The 15,627-nt window shown below is 40.1% G+C and overlaps 1 protein-coding gene across 1 annotated transcript in view; it reads left to right on the top strand.

The window, feature by feature from the left end:
* LOC101171238 (ski oncogene) overlaps window positions 1-15,627 on the top strand; it is a 35,741-nt gene that overhangs the window by 16,935 nt on the left and 3,179 nt on the right. The window contains exons 2-4 of the mRNA XM_023954857.1: window positions 13,409-13,522; window positions 14,953-15,056; window positions 15,158-15,369. Coding sequence (XP_023810625.1) covers window positions 13,409-13,522; window positions 14,953-15,056; window positions 15,158-15,369 — 430 coding nt within the window. The remainder of the gene's footprint in view (window positions 1-13,408; window positions 13,523-14,952; window positions 15,057-15,157; window positions 15,370-15,627) is intronic.

Here is a 15,627-nt window from a genome sequence, read left to right as displayed (position 1 = left end):
GGAGGAGGGTGAAGGGAGGAGTGTTGGCCTATGCGGAGGGAGGAAGGAGGACAGCAGGGAACAGCCGCAGTCTGGGCTTCCAGCCTCCTGGCTAGACTGCTGAAAGTTATTATTGAGTTCCTGTGTAGGGCCTCCCCTCCCTATGGCATACTCCTCTGCATTCACTACAAGGCAGACAGGGAGTACGACACAGGGAGAACCAAAGAGGCAAAAAGAAAAGTCGGTCGCTTTCCATGCCCCTTTTTTCAGTCACCTTACATGAAGGAGAATGTAAAAAAAAACAACAACACAGTTATGGTTTCATGTTTTTTGGAGGGTGACTTTTTCAGACAAACATTCGGTGTGTCTGAGAGCAGCCATACATGCAAACGGCCCCACAGCTGCTCAGCAGCAGCTGAAGCTGCAGCTCACTGCCGGCTTAAGTTACAACTTAGCAGACGCCTCGTATTTTCTTAGAGCTGGCCTTAACTAAACAAGACAAGAAGGTCGACAGCTTACCAATGAGGAAATTGTGAACCAAATCCTCCTGTGGTATACCTAATATGATTCAAGGACAGGTTGGTAGGACTTCCTATGCTTTGTTCTTCGCTTTACATAACAGGAATGCATTTTTAAAAAGGTTGCACCTTCACGAAGGAGCATGAAACTCTTGCCAGCGGTTACATTATTTATTGTGCAAGCTGCATTTTTTTTTGTTTTCTTCTGGGATTCTGTGCTCCCATGTGTCTTTGAGGTTTGCAGGGTGAAAGGCCATAGAGATTACATAGTTACATACATCATGTCCCACACTCAAGTCTGTGCTTGCTTCCAACACTAATCCCTGGCCTGCGTGTCTTTAGTGCCAACATTAGTGCCACAAAGCGCCTGCGTCCTTCCAGCTCAGCCCACCATAAAAAAAGACACATTTTTTACGTAACACTTTGTCCAATGGATGCAAACTTCAAGCACGGCTACCACGAGCTAACAGCAAACACCTGAGGTACGTCTCAAGCCAGCAAAGCTCCCTCATATGTGCCCTGATTAATTGTAGCTGTCTGTGCAATCATTTGACCTCAACTTTTTAAGTCAGGGTTTGCATGAAAGGCGAGCAAATTGGTGAGAGGGGAACTCTGGTCCTGAAATGGGTATTTTTTGCGGAGTTCTGTTTGTTGAGTCAGAGCTCAGTTTGGGCTCTGCTGTTATGTCGTTACCATGGAGAAAAACATAGGCTCTTGTGCAATAAAATCATCCAGGAAAAGGACATTTCCAAGAAATTTTTCGGAGCGAAAAAACAGACGGCAAATTACAGAATTCACGAGGTGCTGCGGTCCACCACCCAGCCTCACCAGCCCTCCATTTTAGAGCCCTCACAGTCATTTTATGGAAGCGGCAAGGCTCTAGCCCTCTCACCTAATTACTCCTGTGAGCAGACATGTTTTCTTATGAATGGCTGACAGAAACAAACCCAGTGTTTAAGCATGTGTGATCATGGAAGCGGATGCTGTTTGTGTCTCACCTGCATTACCCCTACAGACAATTCCTTAAACAAGTGGAAACAAGCGGAATCCGCGCCACAATGCGCTCTACAGCGTCTCTGTCAAATATTACTGTAATGCACATTTTGGCTCAATGGTTTTTTCCGACAGTTCTTTTAGTTCAGCCAATTTTCATGCCACAGGGCTTTAGCACAAATTAAACACAAGTTAGTGGGGTGAAATAGAAATGTGTAACGGGCTTTATAGCCCAGATCTGAAGTTTAAAGTTAACTGAAACAAAACGAAAGAAAAGATAATAATAATAATAATAAAAAAGGATCATCAGTGAAATGGTTTTCTAACCTATGACCGGGGGGGTTTTCAGCTTAATGATCAGAATCTATAAATTTCACCAGGATTTATAGCTTTAGGTGAACCTATTAGCTCCCGAGCAGCAGAGGACGTGTGCTGTGTTGGTGGAATGACATCACATGGGACCCTGAGTGAGCAGTGACCCTAACTTCACCTCGCCCTCTAACAGTTTTTTATGGTCTTTGCCTTCAGCCCGCCCCCTTCCACCCTCCTTCCCATCCCTTCACACCTCTTAACCTCTGTTATTTATCCCATTTTCATCTTTCCAAATAAACCTGCCACCTGCCTTCCTCTCCATTGGCAGAGGAAGGCAGGTGGGGGTGGGGGTGGGGTGGGTCGGTCTGGCAATGTGGCTCAGGTTACAGCACAGGCACAAACTGCAGCTATAACATTCTGAGAAGGGCCCGGCCTTCTGTAGCGTACTTGTTTCGCAGCTGTTTGTCAATTGCTTACTGTGTTGACACTTTAGCTTTTTCAGATTATTAAACCCGTTCACGACATGCATGCAACTTCGTAATCAGGAGAACGTCTGACCCCTGACACGGCCAACCCCTGTAGCTTTCTTTGGCCCATTATTACGGGTCTTTTCACATCACACCATTTGCTCCGTCCCAGAGTACGGTTGCAGTTTTTTTTTTTGGTTGCTGTGATGCAAAGGTCCACCACAGAACGGTTCCTTGGGCGTTCGAATGAATGGTATTGTTGTGACACCACGCAAAAATGAGGCAGATTATCGTATATCAGGGCAATTGTGCAACAACCATTGATGACAATTGAGAAATGTACCAAGGGAGTGTGATGTCACCCAAAGAAAATGACTTATTTCAGGTTCCAACCAAACAAAATATACTCAGTTGCCATTTTATTTTGCTACACGGACGCCGCCATGTTGGAGCCCGACGACATGAAAGGAGCAGTGAGTGATCCGAATCGGTCTGAGTCAACATTTCTATGGCAACCACTCTTGCCAATCACCTACTTTGATTAAGACATTTGATTGGTCAGTTTATAACATGAATAACTTGCAATACAGAAAAAATAGGAAGAAACAATTAAAAGAAACAAGAACGTGTTAAGAAAAAAAAAAGGTAGCAAAACAAGAATGGTTATTCTTACAAATAGAATGACTAAGTAATAGCTGTTTATTCCTCTATAGAAATCTATGGCATTTTGGCTTCTTCTTCCTGTTTGGAGGAAGGGGTCACAAAATATTCTGGCCCTCAGGGTTTTTATTTTGACTACAGTTAAGGGACAGAGAAAGAGGTTGGTACTCCCAAGGGGCATAATTTATTCTGATTGGCTGAAAAATGTCAGCTGGGCATAAATGACATGTGACAATTACAATTAGGTATATGAACAAAAATAGTTGAGGGGTTTTAAAGTACAGCAAAGAAAGGAAACATCTGAGGCTGACAGAGAATTTTGGAGCCAGTGATGACAGCGGGAGTTTGAAGCTCCCACCGGTGTCAGCGGGAACAGCCAGAATCACCTCCGGGTTAAGAAAACAGGCCAGCATCTTCCTCTGTCTAATAGCAGTTTTTCAGAGAAGAGCTGCTCAAACTCACCACAGGATCGTTTTTTAGGTGAAAATGAACATGTGAACGTAAAGAACAAGAATGACACTAATAAAGATTCAAGAACAACTTTATTAATCCCCGAAGGGAAATTTAGTAAAAGACAACTTCTCACCCAAAAGGGGTCAATGTGAAACCACAGCTGCTCTGTCAAAGTAGACATTATTAGAGCTGCACACGAGGTTAAACAGTTGTTTACCACAAGAAGAAGAAAAAGCACGATTGGTTAAAAACTCACAGAAATATTCAATTTTTATGAATTTATGACCCCAGTAATCTGATTTTACCTATAAGAGTTTATTTCATTGAATGCTCAGATTATGTTTTGAATAAAAAAACAAACTCCTTTAAAATGTTGTCATTGGAGTTGTGAATTTTTTTTATGAAAAAAATACGTTTTTATTACAACTGTGCTGGAAAAGTATAAAAATGTATTTAAACTGTGAAGCAACAACAAACAGCTTTAGAAGAAAGCTTTATTATTGGAACAGATTAATGCAGTTTATAGCATCTCCACACAGTAACGTTCAGAGTCTTTTATCCACTGGATGCAGACAATGTGAAAAAAATCGTCTGTTTTTTATTAATGTGGCTATAGAACTTTCCTATCTTAGATGACCCAACTCCCAACGTTAAAGTGCCTAGGATAGCACAAGGGTTAATCTCCTTTTTTTTTTACCTCTCTATAAGCAGAAGGTTCTTTTCTAAACACGAACTGAGCTTTTCCATAAAGACTCATTGAGTCAAAGTGAGGATTTATACTCTGGATGTTTCTGACTCAAGTTTGGGTGTAGTGGTCAAAGTCACAGCATCAGTTGGAGATTTTATTCTGGGCTACAAATTAAGAATATTTTTGTCTTGTTTCTGTTTCTTTTGCACTGTTGCTTTGCCTGCAGGAACATTTTTTGTGCTTTAATGACCTCTGAGTCCAGGAGTGCTGGTGAACTAGTTAGGGTTTTTCTGATGAAAAAGAAATTACCAAGCACATTTTTGTGGCTCTCAGAGGTCACAGACAGTTTAACCATAAAATTAATAGATAATTCTGTCTTAAAATTTAAATCTTAAATGGATTAAAATGCATGCTTACACTGCATAAATGTTCTCATGTGAACTTCTGAAGTTTACATGGTACCAAGAAAACCCCCAAAAAACGGAGATTTAGATGAACCCTAAATAGGACAAATAGATGAAAAATGATAAATGCGTTTTTATCTTTTTTTAAAGACTATTTTAAATGGAAAAAAGCCCTAAAATCAGAAGTTCAAACGTTATGCAGCATAAATAGTCGCATGATGATGAAGCAGGCAAACCATGCATCGTCCCCCGGCTGACAAAAGAAGTGACAAGTAATAAACTTCTATCTACAGTCAGTGTTAGAGCCTGAATATAGGGTCATACAAATAAATGGGCTACTATAAAAATCATAAAAAGGGATTTCCTGGACATTTTTTTAAACTGTGTCTCTCACAGTTACAGCGTATGATGAACATTACAAACATCTCTCATCTATTTACGGTATAAAGAAAATTTGCTAAATACTTGAATGATAAATGTTTTTTTTTACCCCGCTGTATGTAAATAAGATGGTCCAAAGTTTATCTGAGTAGACAAAAACTATTAGTTTGTCTTGTGGGGTTTAAAAGCTTTGCTAGAATTATTTTTGCACTATTGATTAGACTGCAATTAATAGTTTGTTTTCTATCACAAGAATACAAAAATTGTTTGGGGACTGTTTTTTTTACACCTCATAACTCAATGTTAGATAGGTAGATTCAGTCTCTGTCATTTGTCTACATTTTGAGATGAAATACACTTTGAATTCTTTTATCTTTATTTCCGTGGTGTTTCTATGAGCTATGAAAAAGAGAGCACCATAATCTAACATGAACAAATGTATTTGACAGTTGAAAAACCCCTGTGTGATTAAAGTTAAGAGGGTTCACACAAGACAGAAAACAGTTTTGGAGTAAACTTTTTACCACAGGTTGAAACATATTTGCATAAGGAGAAATGTGTCAGAAATGTATGAAGTAATCAGAAGGGGCCATTTGTCAAATATATATGGGATGACCTATAAAAGTTAGAAAGCAGAAATGGGAAAACAAGTCCTTTCAGTGGGATTCTGCTCCTGATCTTCAGATAAAATGAAGACCAAATATGGCGAGAAGTTGTTGACTTCAATAATTTACATGTGTGTAGTTTTTATCTGTGGGTCTGTTGGTTATAATTTAAACAGACTCATTTTGACAGAATTTTCCAAATAAAACATATTCTTTGGACTCATTACTTTGTGAAGTGTGTTAAAGTCCCTGCTGGGGCTGTCATGGATGTCAGCCTGATCTGCAGCATGTCAATCCACTCAAAATGTCTAGACCTGTTAAGTAGCAGTCCTCGTGCAGCCGCTGTCCCTCCCCTCCCTCCACCCGTTTGCCAGGCTTCCTCCCCCTCTGTGGGGGGACGTGCAGAGTGGTTCAGTACCAGGTACTGGGAGAGATCTGACCTTCTGCATGGTTGGTGCTGTTGGGGTTGTAGGATGCTTATCCAGTCACATTTTCATCACCAAATCTGCCGTCTTTGCTGTGTAAATTGTTTTATTGTGGAGGATTAAGACTCACGCAGTCAAGACACATGACTTGTTGGTTGATCACAAAGGGTTGTTGAACTTTGAAAGCGGCAGAACTTTGAATTTCCTTGTGTGTTTGATTGCTTTGTTATATGTTATATGGGACAAAAAAATCCTTAAGTTTCAAGAAACTGTTTTACTAACCTTTTTCAGACACAACTATCAATTTTACTGCAATTCTTTTGCATTTACCTTTATTCTTAATATTTCTACGAAAGCAAGACTTGTATTTTTTTTCTTGTAAATTACAAGTAAAGTGCTTTTTAATCCAACAAAAGTAATAACATTGCAATAATTTTAAAAGAAAAAAAACTTTGGATGAACAGTTTTCTCTGTACAAGAATGAAAAATTAAATCTTAATTTTATCATTTTAAATCACCTTAAACTGAAATAACTTATGCTGTAATAAAGACTTTACCTTTATTGCTGCGTGAATGATGAATTTAAATCTCAGTAATTCAAACTGAGCTGTATCTTTTTTTTATTTACAAATCACCTCCTTTCCAAATGATGATACCCAACACTCCACTACTGATGTCTGCAATCGTTCAACCTGTACAGTTTACACTTTACCAAAAGAAGTCAACTAATATACCATAATTTTCAAGTAATTTTTAAGTTATAAATCCCACAGAAATGTTCAGAATCAGGAGGTCAAACAAATGCAGGATAAGTTGTTGACATGCACCACGATCGGATCAACAGCCATCTCAACCGGGAGGACATTTTTATCCGAATGAGTCTGATTAGGTCAGATTATTCCAAATGGCGTGTTTACATGACGCCCTTTTATTCTGATCAGGTTTTTCTTCCGATTACTTGAGTCCACGTGAATGCAGCTACTGTTTCTGAAAGTGGAAATGACGTGAGTTCCATTAGTTAAAAGACTTTGTGCATGTGTATAAAATCAGTTCACAAAGGCAATTTAAATGGCTTCAGTGCATTAGCTTGGGGTTAGAGAGTTTTTCTGCAATCAATGAAAAATGCAAAAAAGAATGAAGAGGATGGGAATTTGTGAAAAAGCCTCAAGGAACGGCTCTCATATCTTCTGTATTCAGGTCAACCAAAGGCTAAGCAGATCTTTTTTTCCCGTTTTTTTTTTTTTTTTTTAATATCAAGCTTTTTTCCCTCTTTTCCTAGATTCTCACTCTGTCTTTGATTTGCCTTGTGAAGTTCCTGGAAGATGTTTTGAGTACAAATGAACTGTATCTATTATAGCTGCAAAATCTACAGAGGCAGAACATGGAGCTGCTCTTTGTTTTTTTTTTATCCTCTAAACCTTCATCCCCTCTGGCCTCCTGGTTGGTTCTGCAGCAGCTCGTACATTGTAAGTGTTCTAAATGTTAATAGAGCATAAAGGCATTGTGCGCATACGGGTGTATCCCATTCAGTGGGCAGGTCGGTGCTTCTGCTTTTTCCGTGGTCGCTCAGTATCTTACATAAAACGTTCTCGTTCCAGTCGTACAGCAGAGAAGGCTTCACGCTATTGGCAATATCAAATTCAATATCTGTTTCGTGTCTTTCGGTCTGAGGTTTACTGTAAGTTCCTCGTTAGGGAGGGAGTTATTTGAACATCAGTGTCAACATTCACAGGCAGCCGGCTATGTCTCGTTGTTATGGTTGCCATGTTTGGGCCTGAAGAGGAATTCATTTCTTCTCTTGCAGCGTTACAATAATCTGCCTTTTTGTTTTCTCTCACTCGTGAAGGGATCACTCGTGTAGACACAAGAACTGTACTTTATTCAGGAACAGGTTTTTTTGTTCATGATGCAGGATCCAGAAATGAAGCCTGTCATCACAAGATTACTCAGAGTTAGCTGTAATCCAGTTTTGGATTTGACACATAATGGGATGAAATGGAATGAAAACAAAACAAAATAAAAAAAAATCCCGTGCCCTTTAATGCCCCACTCTTGATTCAACTGGTGAGAAAACTGCCACCATTGTGCCTTGGTGTCGGTAGGTCAGAGTTATATGCATCACACCTTGAAATACATTTTTTTTAATCTTTATAGTAGTTGTAATGGTTTGTTAACACAAAGTAATATATTTTTTGTAAAAAGAAAATATGTTTTGTGAAAATCTTTTCCAATTTAATTTTTCACTCAAAAAAACTTGGTGCTTTGGTTTGTGGTCTGTGTGTACTCAAATAAAGAAAGTGTAATTTAGAACATAACATAAATTAGACATGCCATCATTACACTATTTATTTATTATTCTATATACAGTTTTAGTTTTTTAGGTAACAATCTTTTTTGGGAATACAAGAGTTCCCCTCTGGTCTGGGTGAGGCTTTTTTTTACGGCATTAACCCTTGTGGTATCCTAGGCACTTTAACATTGGGAGTTGGGTCATCTAGACCCACTAGACAGTGCTCTGAACCTTTTTTCTTCAATGATTTGTGATCTTCACTGGTGTCCATGGATTACATGAAATCTTTCCACCTTTATCCACCTTTGTCATGGTAGGGAGAAGACGTCAATGTAAGGGTGGGGTCATCTAAGATAGCACAAGTTTTATTTTTTTGTTTTCACTCCCTGTTGACTTTGACAAGTAGCTAAATTTAGGACAGGCTTTCAATTAGAGTGGGGACGTTGCAGCAGCATAAATACAGATGAAAAATTAAGTTTTAATGGGGAAAAAATGCCAAAGAAATGACCTACATGCCCTGCCGAAGGCATCTAATCTGAGTCAATCTACAATGTCTTCTTCATTGAAGGTTTATAACTTTTGAAGTACCGTGTTGATTTCTTCAGCCTTAAAGCCATAAATGCCAAGCTGTGTGAAGCTGAAAACATGCCCCACCTTTAGGAAGATCAGCTTGTCCTGCTTCCACCTCAGACCTCGTCAAGTCTCAATCCCAAAGACAATTAGGACAATCCAATAAGCTTTACTGTAGAGCAGACCTTCTGCCAAGCCCTGTGGCTGTTTTCCCCTGACCATACTTGCCTGATTCAGTTTACCACATAAACAAAATGTTCTTAAACTGGACACAGTGGAGACAGAGTTAATTAATAAATTAAGCTAAGATTTGGAGAGGGGAAACGAGAGCTTTGTTGGTGAGGCACAAGGATGAGGTTTCAGGGATATTCTAGGTTGTCATTTTCCCCCAGCTGCTTTTTTTTTTTTTTTTTTTTTGGTGGCAGGTGACTTCAGAGTTCTATGTAAATCAAGGGGCGACATTTGATTTCTACAGTGAGATTGGGGAACTCAAAGCATCCCCACGTCAACCCTCATCGACCTGCAACGATCACATTACTAGTACCAGTACTCTCACACTTCCAACTAAGGCTGTTACCCAAGGGAGCCATGCCAGTTGGTGTGCCCTTGAGTGAGACAGCGGCCTACTAAGCACGTGTCGATCTGGGGATTACATTTAGGGGTTTAGGAAGGGAAAGGAGGGAAAGGAGGCCGTAATCTGAGACTGTTGTGTCTTGTTGCTGTGCAATTTTTTTTTCTATGCTGGGCTATCGTGCCGGAGTATTGTATGACCATTGCCCAAGGAAGTTCATCTGGGAGAACTATTTTTGTCTCACCAAAGGAGCGCTGCCCCGTGTGTTGTGTCTCTTATTGTGTGTTGTTTATTTTAGCACCACAGCCAATGTGTAGACTTAAAGGTTGGTTTTATATATTTGGCAGTGAAAAGTATCCAAAAAACCCATTTGCTAGGATGATAAATAAATTGTTTGTTTTATCATGTAGGTCGTTTGATTTTAAAGCTATGCGGAAGCCATGTTGCCTAGCATGCTAACAAAACAAAACAAAAAACCTTAAGGGAGATAGTAGATGCTAAGTTTTCCACAAAAAAAAAAAAAACACCCAAGAAAACTGTTAACACTAATTTCTGTATAATATTCAGATATATCTGTGAAGCTACAGTGAATATTTGTTTGGAGAAACACTCAAACCCAAACACAAAAGGATGCTAATTTTAGTCAAAAAGTTCTGTGCTGGAGCCAAAGCGTCTTGTTAGGAAGCAGTCACCATGTCACCCCGCAGCCTCAGGCAAAACTCAAAAAAACAAACACAAGTACCTTTCACACCATTTTTATTTATCCCCGTCTCTGCCTCACACACATTCATTTCCTTCACCTTCTTCTGCTTAAATACCTGCCTACTTTTCAAGCTATGGACCCACCAAGCATTTGTCGCATGTTAAAGAGTTCTTGAACACGCATTTAGCCCGTGGTGTTCATGCTGGACCAGCAGGGAGGGCCTTCTTCCAGTTTTTCTATTCGTTCTTTATACTAACGCATGTCCGCCACTACAGTTGCAAGAGACTTGGTGGTAAATGTTAAAGTGGTGCAAATCTCCAGGCTTTTTCCTTCCCAGCTCTATTCCATTATATATGAAAGACTTTGTGTGATATAATTCCAGCTGGGCACAAATCCCAATTATAAATTTGTCCTTCATGATCACTTTTCAAATAGTTGGCACTTCTGTGAATTAAAAAGGACACCATCCATACGTCACTACCAAATCGGAGTCCTCGATTGGTCAAAGTTTGATCAAAGGCCATGCGTTTTGTACGTAGAGCCCCAAAAACAGTCATAATAACTTGTGTAATGATACGTAAACCTGAGAGTTTACATAAACTTTTTATAGGAAGCTGAACGCGCGTGTGGCGGTGTGTACGTAGCTTTACAGTTTTAATAAATGCCGCTAATATAAAGTCATTTCACCTTCATTTGCCATTACGACATCATGTAATTTCTGACATTCATTATCATTCATTTTTGAATTAGAGGAACTTTTAGGTTTTTAATCAGCATTTTTTTATTTTATTTTTTGTGAGTGCGGGCAACTCAAGGTCCCTAGTGATAAACATACTCAGAATATATACCATTTGTCCTTCTCTTGTTTGAAATTTCATCAATTTTTGTGACCAGTCGAAGCTCATTTGCTGACCTACTTTTATGGCATTCATTTAAAAAATTGTTGTTGATTAAAAACTTGAGCACTTGAGTGTACTAAATTATTCAGCAGGTTAAAAAAGGGCTGCTTGAAAGATTGATTGGTTGCAGTGTTTTGTGATTATCAGCTAAGCCCTGATGGAAAAAATCCAGCTTTATGTTTGAATTTTGATGTCATTAAGCAGCATTAAGAAAAAAATAACAACTAATAGAACGTGTCTGCTTATGCCCATGTGCTTTCAAACCCTGTTTAGCCCACAGGTTTGCTTTGAACTGCTCCCTCCTTACAGTGTCTCAAAGAAATATCATACAATAGCGGGTTGAAAAGGGCAATGCTTGAATTGAGTTTGAAAGGGGAGGGTGTACTTGGCCTTCAAGTATACATTCCTGCAGCTTAGTGCTTCCTCTGTGGTCCCCCTCTCTTGGCCCACCCCCCTCCCACTCAAGACTCAGTTCCCACCGGGGACTCAGCCAAAGCAAACTCCTCAGAGGAAGTCTCCCTCTCCCTCCAGTGTGAGCGGAAAAAAAGAAATGGAAGTCCCATCCAGGCCCTGTGAGACCTGTGAGCTAGTAGGATGTGCAAGCAGGGTGTTATGACTCTGTGTCCATGCTATGTCTATGATGGGGCAGTGAGTAAAGCCCGTGCGGCTGCTCTCCTGTGAGGTCAGTGTCATATTTAGCCAGCAAGTCCCTTGTGGTGTCTGGGAGTGTCTGTTTTCTGACTCTATTATGTCTAGCGCCCATAGCCTTCCTGAAGTTGCAAACCTCAGGGTAGAAATAGTACCAGACAGGCAGACATCCTTTGTCAGGAAAACAACAGCCACGTCAGCAATTACAGAATCTGATTACACCGGGAAAGCAACTCCTAGAATACCTCTGGCCTTGAATTGGCCAGGTGACGAGTCAGTGGATTCACAGAGTAAAGTTGAAGAAGCAAAACCAAACACAAAGTCTGTGTGTGTGTGTGTGTGTAAAAAAAGGTGTGCAGTGTGGTGACTGGTTAGACAGGTGCAGACATGAGGGGGAGTGTTCAGACAAATATGTACAGCCCGTCAAACTTTGCCATTACACAGTCAGATGCCAGCGATAAGGTTGTAGTCTCATCATTTAACAGGAGCACCATGACTCAACTCGTGTGTTTGATGATAACAGTCAAAAAAAATGTGGAAGTGTAAAAGGGTAAAAAAGATTAATACAAAGAACACAGAAAGACGTGGTGCATATAAAAGACATTACCGCATACAACGATGACAGTGATATGTTGTCATTTGTCGTTAGTTGTGGCTACTTTTTATTTTTCAGATTTGCATTTCAGGCATGCGTTTTCCCCCCAAACACACACGTAGACACTCCTACAGTACAAATACTCATACCATCCCACATATCCACACTGATCCCTTCACCCACCCAGTTTCCCACACATCCCAGTCATAGCTGCGCGAGCAAACACACATGTAGAGTCTGGCTTTATGTAGAAAATCTGTGAGACATGATTCATTACCTGCCCGGCTTCTTCTTAAATGTAGTTTACAGTTAAATCCCACATTTAGGCGATTACACCACCACAGTGGTTGGGATTTCACAAATGCGTGCAGGAATAAGTGTTTTCCATTGAGCGCTTTTAGAGGGCTAATCATTTGTCTAGAATCACGCAGGAGGGGATGGGAGTGTAAGCCGCTCCTCCAGGCAGGATGTCATTGTAGTGACTAAGGGAGCAACAGGCAGGTCTGTGCTAGCTTCTGTGCCTGGCTAGGTAAACATATCCTCTGTCTGACAAGTGCAGACCTGAGGGCTGAGGAGGCTCGCTGTCTCAAACACTTGCCTCTTCAACTTGCCGCACAATCAGACATAAAATATGTCTCGCAGGATTCACAGTTTTGCATCAATAATGACAAGATATTCAGAAATATTACTAAATCGGATGCAAGTCTGCACTAACGTGAGGCAGTTTCACAACAGCTCTGCCTCCGTCCTATGTCAGATCTAAGAGTAATTACATTAATTTGTCTTCCTCTCTGTCTGCGTCTGTCTGTGGATTGCTCTATTTCTGTGGTTCGTTGAGTCGATCTGCTCCACCTGACGGCGCCTCTTCTCCCTGGCAGGGAGCAATGTATCCCTATTGGCTGCCAGCCAGACCAGCTTGAGTGTCTGCTCAGCTCAGAGCCCCGCTCAAACACATACACACAAACGCCAAACTAAGAAAATGAATGCTTACACAGACGTCTTCTATCCCCTTGTTACTTTTTTTTGAAAATATTTTCTTCTTTTCCATGACCTTTTGGCTCCAGAAATAAATCCCTTCATATTCTGACAAATCCACATCTTGCCTTTGAGTAATGACATCTACAGAAACCCTTTTTTTTTAAATTGAAGGCTCTTGAATTTTCCCCCATCCTTTTGTGGTTGGATTTTTGCACTTTTTCCCTCCACAAGGATATCGGCACTGAACCTTTTCTCTCTTCTCTTTGCAGTCTTCCAGCCCAATCCCCACCAAAAGACGCAAGTTTGACAAATTACAGTCTCCATCAGCTGACGGCGACAGGAAACCCCATTGGTTACAGTCCCTGTCCAAGTCTGCACAGAAGGTTTGTTCTCTTTAGTCATTGTTGCTGTAGGAGATTGGAAGCGATTTGATAGCAAAAGATAAAACATGACATAAAAGCCAAGAGTCAATTTAGTCATGTGGGGGGAAAAAGAGGCATGTTTCACATTTACCAAGCTAGAAACCTTCTGGTAAAGTTTTCTATGGAGAAAGGACAATACTTGACAAATGGAACGACATTTGCAATTTAGCAAAAAAATGTAAATAAAATCCAGCTGCAAAACTAAGTGCACTCCTAAATGGCTCCATTCGCTTTATACCAGCCAGGTGCTGCTGATCAAACTCAGTAGGTAAACTAATCAAGAAATCTGCTCTTTGAAGCAACCTGATAGTTGTTCGTCTGGTTTGTCAGCCAAGGAGGGCCTTTATTAGAAAACAGGTGTTGGAGCGTCATGGTGACAGTCTGTGCAGCAATTTCAACAATTGCTCTACAGATTACCGGTATATCACCAAAAGCAAAGCTTATAGCAGGTTTTATGTTGACTGTATCAGGTCAGTGTATTTTGAATAAACAAGATGGCGTAAATGTGGATCATTCAGCTCTGTGCAGGGCCACAGGGGGTACCTTGGCAAAAAGAAGTCTATTTAATTGTAGTACAAGTATACTTATGTGGTACTAAAAGTGAGGCAGTATGCTTGAAGTTTTAAAATGCTCCAATTTAGACCGGAAAGTATAGTTCTAACACTAAACAAACATGGTCAGTATTGTGATTGCCATACTTATACCCAACTTTACTTCATAAACTCAGAGTGTACTACTTTTTGCTAGGGGGTTGCTAGGGCCTTTTAGCTGTGAGCTGATGGTTAACCACCACATCACTATGCAGCCCTATTTAGGAAAACGTGTTTGCCCTAAGAAGAACATGTCAGCCCTGTTAGGGTTTGCATCTAAAAATAAAATAAATAAATAAAAAGATTTTTATTTAGAGAAATTAGACCAAATCTGAGTCTTCTTTACACAACAAGTCAATGAACTCAGAACATGAGTCAAGAAAAATAAAAAGGATCCCCTAAGAAATACTATAGCAGCCTAAAAATCAGAAAACAAACTGAAAGAAAATTACTGAAATAATAAAAAATTAAACAAAAAAATGATTACTTTTTGGTATTTAGATACTTTTGTCCTAATACCTAAAATGTTTGGACTGAGAAAATCCAAAAAGTCGTACATTTAAACCCTGACAAGGATGTTAAAAATCAAAAATTAGATATTAGTAAAAATGTAAACGTGAAATTTATCGGCTCAACTGCAAAGCAGCAGCACAATCTTCTTCATATTCACATGACTGTGGTATGACCTCCTGTTATTTGCTCCTGTTTTACTGGACTTTTAATGCTTCCGTCAGGGTATATTCAATGGTCTAATGTTAGTTTAATGAGTGTGTCTGAGCTTGTTGTTGTTTGTTGCCTCAGGATCTGAAGCAGGTCCAGCTGAAGCAGAGGCCCTCTGCTTTCCGCCCCTGGTCCCCTAAAGTAGCAGAAAAAGAGAAGCCAGCCACTCAAAGTGACCGCGACAAGTACGTTTGCCAGACAAAAAAAAAGATAGTTCAACTCTCAATATCAAGTTATCTGTAAGAAATGTTTCTTACCGGTAATTCTAATTGTGTGCTGTTTACAGATTCTACTCAAAGAATGAGGAGCCTCCAGCTGCTCCTGTGGGGGGGCTGCTCCATCTTAAAGACAGCCACGCTCCTGTCAGGGGGCCTGCAGCCAAATCCATCCATAACAATGACACACAACCTCCCGCAAAACCGAGCCATTCCGTCAGCACGGATCGAGCCGACAATATCGACACAGATGGAGAGATCGATGTGGATGATTGTGATGAGAGTAAGTGCCACAAATGAGAACAGTCAGAAAATGAACCAGTGAATTACATACTACTGAGTAAGTTCAAGGAAAACACCAAGTTATTCTACCAGGGATCATTACAGGAAATGGGAAAAGTAGCCTGTTGAGTGGCTTTCTTGTGCAATTGCGCCATCTGGTGACTAGATGGTGGGACTACAAATGAAATAAATCAATTTTAAACAGCTGAAAATTGAGTTTGTGTTTTATAGGTTTTTTTAATTCAGTATATTCGTTTCC

The sequence above is a fragment of the Oryzias latipes genome, chromosome 5 (assembly GCF_002234675.1).
Source record: "Oryzias latipes chromosome 5, ASM223467v1".
Lineage (NCBI taxonomy): Eukaryota > Metazoa > Chordata > Actinopteri > Beloniformes > Adrianichthyidae > Oryzias > Oryzias latipes.
This window is presented reverse-complemented; position numbering and strand designations above follow the sequence as displayed.